A 19540-nucleotide genomic window follows, 5' to 3' on the forward strand; every position below is an offset into this window, starting at 1 on the left:
TTTGATGTAATAGTCATTTTATAAATACAAAATTCTTGTGAAGTAGAGAATAAAGATCGAGATTTAAGTTTTTCAGCTAAAAATAGAAAAAAAAAAAAAAAGATACAAAATCTTTTATAAAAATGAATGTTTAACTTTATATCGCCAAGAAAACATTTAAAAATAAAATTCATTAAAGATGCACAAGGAGTTTTTTTTTTTTTTTTTTTTCCGAGAGTCAGATGTACAAGGAGTTTAAATCATTAAAAGAAAACGTTTTGACTAACTATCAGCAGTATAAAAAATAAATATCTCATGAATAATGAGTCAATGAGCACTTTTATTAATTAAAAAAATGTTGATGAGCATTTTTAGTCCAAGATGGTTAAGTTTAAAAAGAAAAAAAGAAAAAAATTTCTTAGATTTTACACTGAAAATTTGGATTTACAATTCCTATGACTTCTCGATCCACATGATTTTAAGATCCAAACAAATTAAGAAACCAATAAGAAATAAGAAATAGCAAGAGTAGGAGAAAGATGTCGTAAACGTAAATAAATAAACAAGTGACTGGTGATACACACAATAAACAACTACATAAATAAATCTATATAAATGAACAAGTTAATTTAAGGTGAATTATTGTGTTTGTTTGTTTGTTTATTTTATTTATTATTCTCTCTCAAGTATTTTTTTAATATAACACCATAAGAAATTCCTTATCTATAGCATTATTAAATGGAAAACTATTGCAAAACTCTAAGACCATTTGGGGTCAAAAAGCCAAGTGTAATTCATGAGAACCATGACTACTATTTTTCATGTCTTCAACTACCTAGATATATATCGAAACAAACCAAAAAATTGAGACAGTGTATGAAAGGAAAATGATACCATATATATTTCCACACCAATAATGGCTTTCAAAGACTATCCTAGAATTATCATCATAGGTTTGTGCTGTGTTGTGTGTGTGAAAACAAAAGAGAACATGAAAGTAATAAAGAAATGAATGAACTGTGGGAAGCACTAAAATATAATAGACAGGGCGAGTGAGAGAAGGGAGAAAGCGTGCTTCATCTTGGTCGGCCATTACATTCTCATTCTCTTGAGGCTCTCTCTCTCTCATATAATTCTCATTCACACAAAGAGTGCAATCATCTAAATCATTTTGTTGGGTGAAAATTAATGAACCATTACTTTTCAATATCATTATTGTTTGAGGGAGTTTGACCAAACAACAGTGACTTCCACTTCAGTCTCCCCCTTGTTTGTGCTAACCATTGAACTTGTTTTCATTATTAAGACTATACAAAGTTGCAACTTGTTGAACTAGATTCATGCTCTAAAACCCAAAAATATCAGCCATATTCAATGCATGACTCATTTCAGGTCAAAACCAAATTAAGGTTTTTCCTTAGTGCAAAATCTTCTGGGGAATCCAACTTCTCCTTGCTAGCAAGAATTCCCATAAAATTCTTATTTTAGTACTGAGATGGTTTCTCTTTGACTGACTGATCACAGACTCAGAGGTACGTAAAATGAGTCTTTCTCAATCTTTTTATTTATTTGTTTGATCCATATGCTTGCATACATGATTGCTTCGCATTTTTACACTTAAACAAGTTTTCTGAAAAATGTGTTTATACTTAAACTAGGTAAATCATGTTATGGTCCACTATGGTATGGAAATTCAATAGTCATCCATCTTGTGAATGCAACCTCCGGGATATAGTTTTCAGTGGAATTTGATGAGTATGGAGAGAATGATATCATATTACTTGTTCACTACATATGTTATTGTGGGTGCTTTCTTGTTTGGTACATTGGAAGGGCTTAACACTGAAGGTCAATACCTCCTACAAATAAGAAAAAGTCTTGTTGACAATTTTAATAATCTGGATAATTGGAATTCTAGTGATTCAACTCCTTGTGGATGGATTGGTGTGAACTGCACCCAAGGTTCCAATCCGGTGGTGTACGCTCTTGATTTGCATTCCAAGAATCTATCTGGATATTTGTCTCCAGCCTTTGGCAAATTGGCTCACTTGACTTATCTTGATGTTTCTTTTAATGATTTGACTCGGAAAATACCTAAAGAGATTGGAAATTGTTCAGCTTTGGAGTTTCTTCTCCTGAACGACAATAAATTTGAAGACCAGATTCCTAAGGAAATTGGTAGACTTTCTTGTTTACAGAGCTTGAATTTGTGCAACAATAAAATATCTGGACCTTTTCCGACGGAGATTGGAAACCTTTCTTCCTTGACAGAATTGATTGCATACTCCAATAACATCAGTGGATCATTGCCACCATCTCTTGAAAACCTTAAAACATTGAAAGTTTTTCGAGCTGGGCAGAATTTGATATCAGGAAGCTTGCCTCCAGAGATAAGTGGATGTCAGGGCTTAGAGTGGCTTGGACTTGCTGAAAACCAGTTTTCTGGTGAGATACCAAAAGAGATTGGAATGCTTAAGAATTTGTCATATTTGAACCTAGTGTCCAATTTGCTTTCTGGTACCATTCCAGCTGAGCTTGGCAACTGCACAAGTCTAACGACTCTGGCTCTCTATAAGAACAATCTTGAAGGACCAATTCCCATTGAGCTTGGGAACCTTGTGGCTCTTGAAAAATTATACCTGTATAGAAATATTTTGAATGGAACAATCCCAAGAGAGATTGGAAATCTTTCTCGAGCAGTGGAGATCGATTTTTCAGAGAACTCTTTGTTAGGACAGATGCCAATTGAGCTAACTAAGATAACCGGGTTGCAATTGCTGTATCTCTTTTCAAATAAGTTTACTGGTGTTATCCCAGATGAGTTGACCAGCTTGAAAAATTTGAGTAAGCTTGATCTGTCAATTAACTATTTCAACGGTTCCATTCCTATTGGATTTCAATATCTGACTAATTTGAGTAAGTTTCAACTCTTCAGTAACTCACTGGAGGGTAGCATTCCTCAAGGACTTGGAGTTTATAGTTCAATTTGGTTGATCGATTTATCAGAGAACTCTCTATCAGGAAGAATTCCACGTCATCTTTGCCAAAATTCTAATTTGAGTTTCTTAAACCTGGGATCCAACCAGCTCACAGGAAATATCCCAACTGGGATCTTAAATTGCAAAACATTGGTGCAACTTCGTCTTGTTGGAAACAAACTTAGAGGGAGTTTTCCATTAAGTCTGTGCAAGTTGGTAAATCTCTCCGCAGTTGAGTTGGATCAGAACGAGTTCAGTGGCCCTATTCCTCCAGAAATTGGTACCTGCGGAAGATTGCAAAGGCTTCATCTTTCATACAACCGCTTCACATCAGAGTTGCCAAGAGAAATTAGTAACCTCTCCTTGTTGGTTACATTCAATGTCTCTTCAAATTTTCTTTTTGGAAAGATTCCACCTGAGATTTTCAGCTGCAACAAGCTTGAAAGACTAGATCTCAGTCACAACAACTTTGTGGATGCTTTGCCAGATGAGGTAGGAACACTTTCCCAATTGGAGCTTCTCAAACTTTCGGAGAACAACCTTTCTGGTACAATACCTGTGTCACTAGGCAAGCTATTGCGTTTAACTGAGCTACAAATGGGTGGTAACTCATTTTCTGGTAGTATACCGGCTGAATTGGGAACCCTTTCGAGCTTGCAGATTGCATTGAACCTCAGTTATAACAATCTCTCTGGAAAGATTCCCTATGAGCTTGAAAGTCTTGATTTGTTGGAGTTCCTTCTGCTCAACAACAACAATTTGAGTGGTGAAATTCCAGATTCTTTGCTGAATCTTTCGAGCTTACTTGGCTGCAACTTTTCATTCAATGAGCTCTCAGGATCTATACCTCCCTTTAAACAAATTCAGAAAATGGATAGCAGCAGCTTTATGGGAAACAAAGGACTTTGTGGTGCTCCTCTTAAGCCTTGTAATGAAGCACCACCACCTCTTTTACCTCAAGATATAGAAGAGAACAGAAACCGTTTAGGAAAAATTGTGGCTATAATTTCAGCAGCCATTGGTGGGGTTTCTCTCATTCTTATCACAGTCATCATATATTTCATGGCACGTCCGATTGACACGGTTGCTCCTAAGCAAGATAAACAATTCTCTTCTCCTGTTTCTGACATCTACTTCTCTCCAAAGGAAGGATTTAGTTTCCAGGACTTGGTTGCAGCGACAGATAATTTTGATGACAGATTTGTAATTGGAAAGGGCGCCTGTGGAACTGTGTATAGAGCTGTCTTGCCTGGAGATCATATAATTGCTGTTAAGAAGCTAGCATCAGACAGAGAGGGCAACAATGTGGATAATAGCTTTCGTGCTGAAATTTTGACACTCGGGAAAATTAGGCATCGAAATATTGTAAAGCTACATGGTTTCTGCTACCACCAGGGTGCCAGTCTCTTGCTTTATGAGTACATGGCAAAGGGGAGTTTGGGAGAGTTACTTCATGGACCATCCTGTAGTCTTGATTGGCAAACAAGGTTCATCATTGCACTTGGAGCTGCTGAGGGCCTTTCTTATTTGCATCATGATTGCAAGCCTAGGATTTTTCACCGTGACATAAAGTCCAATAACATTTTGCTTGATGATAAGTTTGAAGCTCATGTTGGGGATTTTGGGTTGGCAAAGGTGATTGACTTGCCACATTCTAAATCAATGTCTGCAGTTGCTGGTTCTTATGGCTACATTGCCCCTGGTAAGCTATCCTATCAGCCCTTTTCACCTCTTGTGCAACATAAAGTTTTGAAGTCTACAATTTTATATGTCATTATTTTAATAAATAAATTTGAATTGAATTTAAATATAATTTATATTTAAACATTTTATTAGAATCTTAGCACATCACTTCTCAAAAAAAAACTACATGGTTTCTGCTACCACCAGGGTGCCAGTCTCTTGCTTTATGAGTACATGGCAAAGGGGAGTTTGGGAGAGTTACTTCATGGACCATCCTGTAGTCTTGATTGGCAAACAAGGTTCATCATTGCACTTGGAGCTGCTGAGGGCCTTTCTTATTTGCATCATGATTGCAAGCCTAGGATTTTTCACCGTGACATAAAGTCCAATAACATTTTGCTTGATGATAAGTTTGAAGCTCATGTTGGGGATTTTGGGTTGGCAAAGGTGATTGACTTGCCACATTCTAAATCAATGTCTGCAGTTGCTGGTTCTTATGGCTACATTGCCCCTGGTAAGCTATCCTATCAGCCCTTTTCACCTCTTGTGCAACATAAAGTTTTGAAGTCTACAATTTTATATGTCATTATTTTAATAAATAAATTTGAATTGAATTTAAATATAATTTATATTTAAACATTTTATTAGAATCTTAGCACATCACTTCTCAAAAAAAAAAAAAAATTCTTGGCACATCGTATTTCTTTAAGGAGTCCGAATTTGGTAAGGATAGAGTGTAAAACATTACCACATCAACTTTTTTACTTTAAAACTTAATACACCCTACCACACCTAATAACACCACATCGGCCTTTTATTTACAATTTGAAATATTGTATTATTAAGATGTTATCATTTTTAATTAGATGTATTTATGTTTTAGTAATATAATAATGTGGCATGTCCTTATTGTAGGATGTAATTAAACCAAAGGGTTTACACTAAGTCCTCACAGAATTTAATCACTTCTTTAAATGGTTGATTATATTGTTCCATATATGTACAAATACAATTACAATAAATGCCTATTAATAATTTTTGTAATTATAAAATTTCATATATAGACCAAATAAAAAGAGAGAGAGAGAAAAAAAATCATATTATGTTAAAACTTTTGTACATTGCACAAGTTACCGACTTGTACAATATAAAATGAAAACCTTTATAACTTTTTGTTGATTTCTTTTAACGTTGCTACCTAAGCTTTGAAAGCTCAAATTTATTTCAGATCATTATTCTAATATGGGTGGGTTCAAGTTACACATGATGTAACTATAAACAATGTTACACCATCCAATAATTTGTCATTGATTTCATATTTTGAAAATCTCACCGTTGGATTATATGTTCTCTACATTCTCAACATGCATGTCAACCAAATATTATTTACCATTTAATTCATAAACTTATCTTTTATGCATTATTTTAAATTACAAAAACTTGACTTTAAACAATTGATTAATGACATACCTTTTAATATTTGATTATCTTGAAATTTTACAAGTGTAGAAAATATACAAAAATAATGGAATCCAACAGTAGATTTGATAAAATTCGCATCTAATTAAAAATATTAAGTAATGTAACATTACTTAAAGTTAGACTTGGTGTATGTTGGGAAATTTAGACCCCGGTTGATAAAATTAACAAATTTTAAACCTAAGTTGTTAATTAGATTTATTATTAATAGAACTTGTTAAAACAAACAAACATCAATATTATGTTAAAATCATGCAGCGGAAAAATAAATAAGACAAGATATGATGACCCAAGAAAATCAATAAAACAAACTAGTTTCACAGTAAAAAACCTGGGAGTAAACTTTCCCGAAAAACAATCCACTATAGTAAAGAGAAGTTTCAGATCTAGTACAAAACCTTTGTCCCTAGTCTCTACAATCCCCGTAAATGAACTCACAACAGAAACCTTCTACCGTTTTAGAACTTTTGAACTATTCAATATATGAACGCCACCCTTTGATGCACAAATCTCAAATACATGACTAATTAATTGCGCGGATCCTAATATGCTACTTAATCACCAACTAGAAGAAGATTGTTGGCTGCAAAGTTCTTTACTTCATCAACAATGAAGATCAAGAAGCACTTGGTTACAAAACTCTAAGACGCAAAAACATAGTAGCTTCTTTTAGAGAGAATAAGGCATTGGTCACCTTTTTCATATGTTCTCATTGTATTCTCTTATGTGATGGCCTCTAAAATAAACCTTATATATGTTTAGGGTTGTGAGAAAATAAACTTTACACAAATACAAAAGCCTAGCCCAAAAATCAGATCTGAAAATTCTGATTTTTGTAACCTCGATAGATAGAAGGTGTCGAGCAGGTGCCGAGCTTTAAACTTCGACAGATACAGCTATCAAGGAAATGTTGAGCAGGTGTCGAGGAGACAGAAACTTTCTCGATCGATCCACCTAGCTATTGAGAGGTGTCGAAATTGCGATAACAATCAGTTCGATAGATAGCCTAGATATCGAGAGGTGTCGAGCAGCTATCGAGCTATCTGTGCACAGGTGTCGAGCTATTTATCCAGCTTTAATGAACAACTTTTCTTCGCTTGTTTCTTGGTCTAATCTCCATGGCTTTAATACTAGACTTGAACAAAATGTTTCTTGAAGTATTAAACACATCCTAGATCTACCCAATTACAAGTAAAATGCGTTTTGTCAAACGATTAGCCAACTGCATAAACAAATGACATATGTTCTTAACAAGTGAAACACATATGTCCTAACAGTGTAACTTAAACTTGATGTAATTCTATGAGATAATATCTCCTATTTAAACCCTCTAATTCCCTCCATTTTTTAGCCTTGAGTGAGACACATGACATTTATTTGATTTTGTGTGGTTTGTTAGGATCATAAGAATTTTTAAATACCACAACGCTTAAATATGGATTAAAATTAAAGGAAAGTAAAGGATTTAAATAAAAGGGGATTCTTTTGCAACTTATATACAGATATCATGTCAAACCTTCTATATTTACACCATCCATTTAGAATCTTTTCATATCATATTTTCTTTAAATGTTTAAATTGATAGTTTTATGTATAAACACAGTCATAAATAAATAACACAATCATAAACACAAATTTATTAGGGTCAAAATTTTATTATATTATTATGGTATTTGACTTCTAATGAGTCATTGATATTTTAAACAAGGTTAGCACGGTGTGTAAAACTTAACTTTTGTTATATTATACTATATACGAAATTACTATCATTTCTAATTCAATACTTACAACAAATAAGAGGGAGGATATGAATTATGAAGAGCAGAAACTTGAGCTATATAAGGCTTTTAGTTACTATATTTTCTCTGAATAACTTTGTGTTTCATTGCTTCGTGAGCATATATTAAAATACTTTATTGGTAATATGTAATCTTCCTAATGCCAGAGTACGCATACACCATGAAAGTTACAGAGAACACAATGAGGGAAGTTGTTTTGATGCTTACGGAGTCCAATAAGCAGAAAGGAGTAGGACGAAATACATATTGCTCCCCAAGTCATGATGCTAATTGGGACGATGAACCTTGATTATACACATGTACGTAGTAATTTTGTTCAGCCCAGATGATATCTAGTGGTTGATTTATCCTCAGTATTATTTACAAAAGTAGTAAAAGGCTTCTCTGTAGATGAGTATATCAGTATACATATCCCTTGCATGATATTGTTATGTATCTCTAATTTCTGCCTGTTTGGCTGATTGGCAACAATTCTAAGGGTTTGTCTTCAGAAAAAGATACATGAATAATGAGATGTTGTACCTGCTTATAAAAATAAAAGCAATATTGTATAATTCCATGCATAGTTTCAGATGTTATAGTATTTAATTTTTTTTAAATGAATTTTTACTTGATACCCTAAGAGCATCTCCAGCAGATTAGCCAAATTTTTGTACTGTTTGGCTAATGAATAGTGACATTTAGTTTTTGCCTACTCACTTTTTCAAATACACTTCCAACAGATTCTCTATCCCATTCTCTATCTCATTTAAATATTATTTTTTCATTCATTATTTATTATTTTTTTAACAACTACACATCTTCCAACATTTTTTTATACACCACATCATTATTATAATAGAAAATATATATTTGAAGAATGAATAGTAGCCCATCAAGTCTGATGGGCTACTGTTCATTAGCAAAAAAAAAATCACATTTGCCGAAGCTGTTGGAGCATGTTGGAGCATCTACAGTGCACCACATTCTCCAAATTTTGGCTACTAGAGCCGGATGCCCAAGCCCCTGGAGATGCTCTAAGTATCTGTTTGGAAACTAAAGGGCTGTTTGGATTTTTTCTTTTTTCACTCATCACTACTCACTTAATTTTCGTCACTTATCATTTATCACTCCTCACTCAATTTTTATACCCCACCTGTTTGGCACATATTTTCAACTTCTCATCGCTCAATATTTTTTACTTTTGTGGGACTCATGCCTGAGCACTGGTCATAGGCCCATACATGATTTCTGTTAACCTACCCGGCTCACTCCACCTTGATCCAATCTTCAACTCTTCAAACCCTCACTCCGCCTCTCATAAAATACCATACTAGCTTCGGCACAAAAAAAAAAAAACAAAAAAACAAAAAAAAACCAAACCTAGATGCGTGAAGAACAGAGCAACCCTGCAAACTTTTCTCACATTTTCTCACCTTTCTCTTCCTCTACATCTCAGATCCAAACCCACCACAGCCACATCACAAATCCAAACCCCACACCCATAACAACATCTCAAAAATCCAAACCTCACAACCACATCTCAAGTCCAAACTCAGCGCCTACAAATCAGATCAGAAATTTGAAATCACCATGAAAATACCATACCAACCCAGGCGCCATCATCTTGCCTAACCGTACAGCCAGAGATGAAGATGAGAAATTTTTGAGTTGTTTTCAGTTTTCATAACTTTGTTTTCAATGGCAATTTTGTAATTATATTCACATGGTGGGACTCATTACATTGTATTGTTAACTCAACTCCTGAACCAATGTCTCCTTCTTTTTCTCTTTCTTTCTTTTGCCTTTGTTTTCTTTTTTCCTCACTTCTTGCTTTCTCTCCACAGCTTCCTTCTCTCTTTCTTTCTTTTTTTCTTTCTAACTCCTCACACCGGTGCTTCTTCCTTTCTTCTTCATGATAAACACAACGCACTCCACCAGATTTGCCAAGCATCTCAGGTGATTCTCGCTGCACCTCTCTACCCTTCATCGGATTTGCTCTATTTTTCTCTTTCTTTTTCCTTCACCCATTTCTNATATATATATATATACATATATAAAATAAATCAATAATAAACGCTCGCAGATGTTTAAGGGTGTGTTTATTTGGAAGTGAAATATGGTGGATGGAAAATTTTGGAAAGAGAATGGGAATGAAATTTTTTTTGAAGTGTATTTGGTTGTGTATGAAGGAAGAAAAATAAATAGTGAGGCCTAAGTATTTTCTCCCTGAACCCACTAAAATGTTTTCTCTCCAAAATGGAGAGAAAACTAAGTGGAAATGAATTTTTACTTGATTGACAAAAATGCCCATGTGCACATAGGCTTCTTCAAGTTGCCTTTATTTATTTTTTTTCTTCTCCCTTGGGTAGTAATGTTGCCTTATTATTATTATTATTATTATTATTATGGAAAGTTACCTTTTTTTTTTTTCCTCTTTTGGGTAGTAATGTTGCCCTTCTTTTTTTTTTCCTTTTTTTTTTCTTTTGATTTTCTAAGGTCTGTGCGTGATAATTTATTTATTTATTTATTTATTAATTAGACATGATTTTTTGGGACATGATTTTTATTTTCTTAATAAATTTGGGTGATTGCTTCTTTTTGTGGTTATTTGTCACTTTTTTTGTTTTAATTGGGCATTATTCTTTAATAATGGTATATAAGTAAATTTAATCAAACTCATTTTTTCATCTTTCCACTTTTTCACTCTCAATCAAACAAAATTAGAGAAAATAAATTTTTTCTACCCTTCCACTTTTTCACCCTTCAACCAAATGGACCCTTAGGGTTTGTTTGGATACCGGTGAAAATTAAAAACACTGTAACAAATAAATTTTAAATGTGTGAATAATGTCGTGGAACCTATGTTTAATGAAAAAGTTGCTGAAAAAGAGGTTTGTGAGTCTGTGAACAGTGCACAGGACCCACTGATGTGACATAAAGTTTGAGAAACACGTTCTCCAAAAAAAAAAAAAAAAGGAAAACGCAGACGCACAAACCTTAGGGGTGTTTGGATTTATGATTTCCATAACCCATAACTCTGTTTCAGAACTCATAAGTAAAAATGGTGGGACCCATGACTCAAAAGCTTGTTTGGATTTTTGTTTTTAGATTTTATATATGTATATATATATATATATTAAAAGTCAAAACTCAAAAAAAAAAAGAAAAGGAAAAAAGAAAAAAAAGAAACAATAACAACAACAACAACAATAACAACAACAATTAGATTTCAATTGAATTCTCAATTTTGTGCCATGTGTCGTGTAAAAATTCAAAAGTCCAAATCCAATTAGATTCTAAATTGGATTTCAATTAGAGTCCAAATTTGTGCCACGTGTCCATCAAATTTTTTAATTTTTGAGACAAGTGAATTATTGGGTACAAAAATCAAAAAATCTAAATCCAATTAAATTCTAAATCACACACACACACACATATATAAATAATGAGAAACCATAAAATATTTTAAAAATGTATGGTTTAAAATATGTGTAAGCTAATAACATGTACAATTTGAACATCTTTTATAAAATAAAATAAAAAGTATAAATTGATCTATATAATTGTGATTATTTTTAATTGTATCAGTACATATACACGGGATTAAATAATAGTATAGTTAATGGAAGAGAATCACTAAATTGTTGTAAGTTCATTTAGTGTGTGGCTTTAATCTATTCTCTTTAGGCTTATAAATAGGAAATAGCACATCCGTATGAACTCTTGTCACCAAAGAAGTAAGGTTCTTAAACCTCCTTCCATAACTACCTCTCTTTACATCCTTCTACTCATATAATTTAAAAAATAAAAATGAAAAATAACTTTCTATTTTTAGGATATAGGATTAAGAGGTGTTACATTATGTTATCTTCAACCCTACAAGTTTGTGCGAATTTAGGAGTATTATAGGTGACTGGTCATGTTGTATCATGTGAAATGATATGCGCAAATAACCTTCTTGTTCTAGTTATTTTTCAAAGAGGGCAAGGATTGCCTCAAGAGAGCAACCACAACTGGAGGAGATCGATATTAGCCCAATAATAAACGTCAAATCAACATGGTCATCAAGAACTTGCTTCTGGCATACAACAATAGGCAGTTGTCATCCCCTATTAGTTCTTTTGACGAATTGTACAACTAAAACTCGAATTGAAGATGCCATCAAAAATGAATTGCTGGATAGGAATGAAGGAAAACTATAAACCAAGAAGACCTTTGGGAGGAGCTCCTTTAATCAAAAAAACTTCCTACCCTGTGAGTGTGAACTTTTTTGGAGTATGTTTGGTTGGGTGAGGAGGAAGGAAAATAAATGGTGAGGCCTAGGTGTTTTCTTCCCGAACCCACCAAAAAGTTCTCTCCAAAATGAGGAGAAAATTGAAGGGAGAAAATGGAGCTGTTTAATGGACGAAAATGCCCATGTGCAACTTCATCCGTACATTGCTCTTCTTCACCTTTTTTTTTCCCTTCCTCTTGGACGTTGCCTCTTTTTTTTTTTTTTTTCTTTTAATTTATTGGGCAAGCTTTGTCTAGCGTCCGTTGCTCACATTCTTTTTTTTTTCTTCTACTTTCGTTTGTGATTTTTTTTTTTTTTTTAGATATGATTTACTTTCGTTTGTGATTTTTTTTTTTTTTTTTAGATATGATTTTTTTTTCTAGACATGATATTTATTTTTTAATGAATTTAGGTAATTACTTCTTCTTCTTCTTTTTTTCACTTTTTGGGTTTTAATTGGACATTATTTTTCAACAAGGTTATATGAGTAAATTTATATAAACTAATTTTTTCCACACCTCCACTTTTCCATTCTCAATCAAACAAAAAGGAGAGAAATTAAAATTTTTTTTATCATCTCACTTTTCCATCCTCCCACCATTTTTTATCCTTCAACTTTTCCACCATTCCAACTAAACGAACCCTTAGGGAAGACTTACCCAAGCCTATGAGAATTTGACCTCGAAAGGATATCTTTAGCCTCTAGATCCCACACTCACACCTCATTTTATGCCTTCTAGCTAGAACCTTAATAAATATTGTCATTTCCACTAGAAACCTAGCCAAATGACTAATAATTACTTCCAACTCTGCTGTAAGATCCAATACTTGATAGATAATGGAACCTTAAATAGCCTTTACATCATCAGTAAGCCAAACATCTGAAAAAGCCCTTTGCCATACCAAAACTTCGTCTAGATAAAAGGAGAGGATTTAGAATATTCCTAGTTGACAGAGTTTGTAGGGGTAAGCATGGTTGACACTCAAGTTGGAGGCATTTAGTTCGAATAAGAAGAAAAGCTCTTGGTTGCCATGGCCATACAAGGAATCACACTCAAAGGAAGGCATGAAGTGAAAAAGATAGAACAAGAGAAGGATGCAGTGCATGTAACTAGGAGTGAAAAGAACTACAAGCCATTTTTCTTGGAAAAATACTATCCCAAAAGGGATATGGGAGAGGGACAAAAGCCTAGTGGACTCAAGATAACTGTTGAACAAGAAATAGAGCATAGGGTACCTAAATAACTAAAAATGACTCAAGCCCATGTTTTCATATGGGAGCTACTGATGGCTTCCCAAAAGAATTTGTCTATAGTATTAGAGGCACTGGCTGGGAAGGAAGCAACAATAGAAACAACTCCTTAAGAAATTTTAGCAATCATGGGTATGGACCCTAGGTTTCAACCACTTATTACCCTTTTACTTACAAAGATCTCCCTCAGGACGGTGCTACTTATACATGGTCTTTACAAATCACTATTTAGTGCATGAGAGCTAAGGTCCTAATGGTGTTAGTGGATAATGGGTCTACACTGAATGTATGCCCTTTTAAGATTTCCTTTAAGATAAGCCCTAACACAGATACTTGTGTTCCATCTCCTTTAATTGTTAAAGCATATGACAATGGTTCAATGAGAGTAATGAGCACTTTCAAGGTTGCTTGTAAGATTTGTACTATAAATTTGCCTATGGAATTTCATTTGATAGACATTGGACCTAACTACAATCTTTTGTTAGGAAGAGCATGACTCAACCCTTTAGGATTTTCCTCTCTATCTTGTAAGGAAACATGGAAGGGAAGAATTGTGGTGATACATAGGAATAGAGAGATTATGGCCCTTATTTACAAGATAAGAGGAGTAATTAAAGAACTTCATTTGAATTTGTGAACATGGCTAAGTATGGTAGAAACAGAAGAAAAGTACGCATTAGATTCACTTCCATTTCATAAGCATAAGATGATAGCAATAATGAGGAAAAATGGGTTATATCCCTAGTATGGGCCTTGGAAGGTGTGGGCGCAAGTGCCACACTGCGTTGGGCGAAAGTGGTTTCCTCAAAGCACATGTATAAAGTTTAGAAATAGGGATAGAAAAGTGTAAGATACCCAACCCCACCCAACCCAAAACTCAATCTCCATTCATTGTGTTCCAAATCCAAATCCAATCAGAGGATCTTCTAACATGTTATTCTAGACACACACACACACACACTCTAACATATATCTAGCACTCAACATGTCATATCATCCCATTGCAACACATGGCATAAGGTCCTACCATTTATCTAATCAGTTCATGCATTATATCCAAAGACAGCAAATATGTCACAAGATAGTAGCATCAAGAATCTACACATGCATATTCAATTATCAAAGTATCAAGACATTTAAACAAGCATGTTCAGTCACTTACATATGGCATCAAAATATTCAATCATACTCATCATTCAAAAAAATGCATGTTCATATTTATCTGCATAACTTACCTCACCTACCTCACTGCATCACAACACTTATGCATTAATGCATGTTTATGTTCATGTGGTTCTCAAAGTTATAAACCCTAATCTTTAATCTATTAAGCAAAAGCTAGTAAAACATGTTATCTTACTGATCCTATGGTCTAAGCATGTAAAAATAAATCTAACAGAAGCTAAAAAAATGATTAAAACTGGACAAAACAAATAAAGCATGAAGAATCCTAATTTTGGGTTTTTGGGCATAAGCATGCGTGCACTTGCATTGGATATGCATGCGCATTTTATGTGCATGCGTACACATGCGCATTTTATGTGCATGCGTACACATGCTACGAGTATGTATATGCATGCATGAAGCATGCGCACGCATACATACCCAGAAATGCAAACCCAAAACAACAAAGAATAGATAATCAAAATAGGAAATCTAACAATTTATCAAGCTTATAATTCCAAGACTAAACAAACTAAACTAAAAACAGATATATTAAAGCAATAAAACACACACACACACACACATATACACACACAAAAAATCAAACAAGAATATGAAGAGACAATGTTTAAACCTTTACCTCAGCATTATAACTTTTTAGAGTTTTGATTTGACCATTCCCCCCAATCAATCTAATCAAAAACAAAACTTAAAACTCAAAGGTCGAGACTAAAATAGGCCCTAACCAAGCAAAACTTTAACTTGAGGATATTTATAAATAAAAACTCCCTCTTTGATTTACTATTTTCTAGAGAATTTGGCATGTTTTAGTAAAAGAGCCTTTGGGGTCTTTTATAGTGAGCATAGAGGGGTCTAGGATGGCTCCTAGTCGATGTGAGATTCACTCTACACTTTTATGTCCCTTACAGGTATTTTAAAATCCTAAATGCATATGCATACACAGGGTATGTATGTGCATGCTCGATGTATGTGTGCGCATGCTTAGGGTTTTTCCTGCTTATTTTTTTTAACCAAAACATCTTTCAAGTTAAAGATTCACAAGATTGGGCCTTAAATCAACCCTAGGCCTTCGAGTGATGTCATCATTGGGGAATAGGTACTCGAGTTGGAAGGGTACAAAATGAGTGTCTACTGTAGGGGAGGACAAGAAATATCTAAGTTCCGTAACTTCATGACTCAATTGACTAGGAATGACTAAGGTTTCAATAAGAATTATGGATGGATCATGAAAAAACTAAACATCTTTAAAGGAAACTTTGTGAAAGAAGGGGAGTCTTTCCCTTATTATATCTTTTCTAAGCCTTGGACAAATAAAGAGGAAAACGATCTTCCTAGTTTGGAGATATTCTTTAACAAGAAACTTACTCTGGAGTATGAACCTATAACTATGATTGAAAAGGTTTAAGAGGAGGCTGACCAGATGGACTACATGAACAGGAGGCAATGTTGATGTTGTTGACACCCAAGTGGAAGAGGAGCGTATTGGCCATCACCTGCGAGGAACCAAGTGATCCTTCTTCATTCATCATCCCCGTTGATTGGCCTTCTAGCGTCTAAATTTTTCTAAAATCATAGGAAAAATTTCACATGATGCAAGTTTTGATGTACTTTTCAATGTTTTCAATAAAATAATGAATTCTAATTTGACTTACTTTTTGACATGTCTCATTATAGTGAAATTCTAAACTTAAATGATTCTAATGAATATGAATTGAAATTGAAATTTAATAAACAATTGGAAAGGAAAGTTGAACCCATGAAACCATAAATTGTAACTATTAATTTGGGCAACGATAAGAGACCACACTTAATCCAAATTGGTTTCACCTTATCCCCTTGCAAGAAAAGCAATACTTAGTAGATCTCTTGAGAGAATTTCAAGAAGTTTTTGCTTGGTCCTATGAAGATATTTCAGGTATAGATCCCGATATTTTCAAGCATCGAATTTATACTTATTCCTACATAGGCCCAGTAATGCAAAAATTGAGGCACATGAAAATGAATGACTTCTTAAGATTAAAGAAGAAATGACTAAGCAATTGAAAATGCGATTCATAAAGCCCATACACCAAGCCAATTGGATATCTAACATTGCTTTGGTACCTAAAAAGGATGTGTAGGTAAGAATGTGCATAGACTTTAGAGATCACAACAAAACTTGCCTAATTGATGATTTCCCTTAACCCCATATAGATATGCTTGTGGATAATACAACTAGAAATGCTATGATATCTTTTATGGATGGATTCTTTAGGTAAAATTAGATCAAAATGGTCCCAATGACATGACCAAAACCACATTCGCCACTGAATGCAGAATATATTGTTTCACAATCATGTCCTTTGGTCTGAGGAATGTTGGTGAAACTTACCAATAGATAGCCATGAATTTGTTACATGACATGATGCACAATGAGGTGGAAATGTACGTAGATGATATGGTAATAAAATCTAAGGACTAAAAAAGAAAAATAGATAATTTGAGGAATTTTTTTGAGCAAATTAAGAAATTTAACCTTAGACAAGACATACAAAAGTGCATATTAGAGTGAAGGTCACAAAATTAATGGGATTTCTAGTGAGTGAAAAAGGGATAGAAGTTGACATATTCAATATTAAGTCTATTTTGGACATGCCACCACCTATAAGTGAGAAAGAGATATGAGGATTTTTGGGAAGTGTAGATATTGTATTTTTCTTGCTATTTTAAGCCAAAATGACCAAAGTGCTATTTTAAGCCAAAATGACCAAAATGCCTCTAGTCAGCCCATGGTTGATTGAGGGATAACATTGGTCAAACTCACCCCAAAACAACATTTTCCAACATCAAACCCAAGGTTATCGGAGATTTTTGTCGACTTTGACCAAGTTTGACCTGAAGTTGACTCTTGAAAGCAACTAGAAAAGCTAATTTTGATCTGACTATTAGAATGGGTTGGAACTAATGTTATTGTGAATATTATTGAATTCCCTTTCCAATGACTATTCATGGGTCGAAATTAGTGTTAAAAATGTTGAGATATCTTGAAAATCATGCTAGGCACGTCAAGCTTACTTCTTGAGGCCATAACTTTTGATCCGACCGTTGAATTTTTAATTTCTTTAGTGTCCAGGAAACTAGAAACCATACATTTCTAGGGACAACAAGATAAGCTCAATCAGAGTTTGGAAAGGCCTTCAAATGAGTGACCAAAGTCAAAACTGAAGAGTTGGGGAAAATGACAAAATTGCTAACGTTTGCATATGGGTTTAGCGCATCTTACAGGGCCGCTAGCCCAACCCGGTGCACCTTCAAGGGCCACCAAGCCTTGGGTATAGCTCCAAGCGTCTAAAATACCCCAGACCCCCCAGATTTCAAAGAGGACAAAAATGGGGCATTTTAGAGCTCTTTTTTTGGCAGGTTCTCTCTCTCTTTCTCTTAAAATCCTTTCCAAAACATGCACAAAAACCTTTGATTTCTCACTTTTCCCAACAAATAAGAGATAGTGCTTTTGCTCTTATCTTCCTCTCCTTGGTCTTGGTACCTTAGATTTGAGGTTTAGGGGTGTAGATGTATCTTTTTAGCTATTATCTACACCCATTTAATTTTCTAGCATGCTTTTTGCTTTATCTTGCATTTTCTTGCATATCTCTTACTTTATTTTGCTTCTTAGCATATTTTATAGCTTTTATAGCATGTCTACTTGCTTTTTAACATATTTTATTGATTTGATGTTGTTGGCCTAGCTTTTTTGGGTTAGGATATGTCTACCTTTTTGTTTATATGCTTCTTGCTATGTTTATGTGTTTAAATCTACATGTTTATGTGCTTAATGCTTGTTTGGATGCTATGCCTAGTGCTTCTATAGCTTTATATCTCTTGCTTTGGCATCTTTCTTGTGCTTTATCTTTTGGGTAGGGTGTAGATCTAGATCTATTGGTCTAAGCCTACATTTATAACCCAAGTTTTAATGAAGGGTTTGGATTAGTTTATTTTTGCATGTTTATGTCTTATTTGTTCTTTTCCATGTCTTTGTGTTTGAATCCATGCTTGTTTGCTTAGATCTAGGCCTCTGCCATGTTCTTGTTAGTTTTCCCTTTGTGGGTTTATGCTTGTTGATCTTTGGGGCCATTTTGTTTGTTTGGTTGCTTCCGTCCCCTTTGGTGGCTTGTTTGGATGAGCCATGTTTGGGAGTACATCTTCGTGATGTTTGGCTTGCTTGCCGCTTGCCTTTCTCTCATTTTCTTAGCTTTGCATGTTAGGGTTTCTCATGTTTGCCTTTCTATGTGCCTTTTAACATGTTTACCCTTCCCTTTTGTGTGATAACATGTTTTGCTTCCTTTATTCTTGCCATGCTTGCTTTGTGTCATATTGTTTGGCTTTCTTTGTTTGTTTGCATCTTTGCATCATTGTTTATTTGTTCATGCATGCGTCGTTATGTGCTTGTTTGTGCCATCAAGCTTAGTTCCTACCTACAATCTCATGCGGGTTCACTCCCATCTTTGTACACAAGATCCCGAGTCCCTTTTGGGAACTTTGCTTAATGGTATGTGTGTCGTCTGTACTCTAAAATAATGGAACCATGGACACTAATCCAAACCTATATTTGTCCTTCTAGGACATCTTTTCTTGTTTGCTTGTTTGTTAACATGCTTGTTTACCCCTTGGTGTGTTCCCTTTCCTTGTTTGCCCCTTTGTGTACTTTCCTTGTCTTCGCTATCTCTGTTGCTTGTCTGTTGGTTTTGTGTTTTCCTTGTGGTTGCATGTACATGCTTAGAGCGAGGGCACAACTTCCAAAATGCAAGCCAAAAAGGGCCAAATGCAAGCAAAAAAGTCGCAAGCCCAAAAAGGGCAATGTTCAGTAGATAAGAGAGTAACCCTTTCATGATAATGGGTGCTTTTAACCTTGGAGTGTGGGTATGCACACAAGGCGACTGTTGCAGGTGCATAT

At 34.4% G+C, this 19540-nt stretch overlaps 1 protein-coding gene across 1 annotated transcript; it reads left to right on the plus strand.

Moving 5' to 3' along the window:
• The first annotated feature begins 1004 nt into the window (after positions 1–1004).
• LOC112006501 (probable leucine-rich repeat receptor-like protein kinase At5g63930) lies at positions 1005–4796 on the plus strand. Its single transcript, XM_065760667.1, has 2 exons — positions 1005–1511; positions 1638–4796. The coding sequence occupies exon 2, from the start codon at positions 1695–1697 to the stop codon at positions 4779–4781; it is 3087 nt and encodes a 1028-aa protein (XP_065616739.1). The 5' UTR covers positions 1005–1511; positions 1638–1694; the 3' UTR covers positions 4782–4796.
• The last annotated feature ends 14744 nt before the right edge of the window (positions 4797–19540 follow it).

The sequence above is a fragment of the Quercus suber genome, unplaced genomic scaffold (genome assembly GCF_002906115.3).
Source record: "Quercus suber isolate HL8 unplaced genomic scaffold, Cork oak 2.0 scaffold_377, whole genome shotgun sequence".
Taxonomy (NCBI): Eukaryota; Viridiplantae; Streptophyta; class Magnoliopsida; order Fagales; family Fagaceae; genus Quercus; species Quercus suber.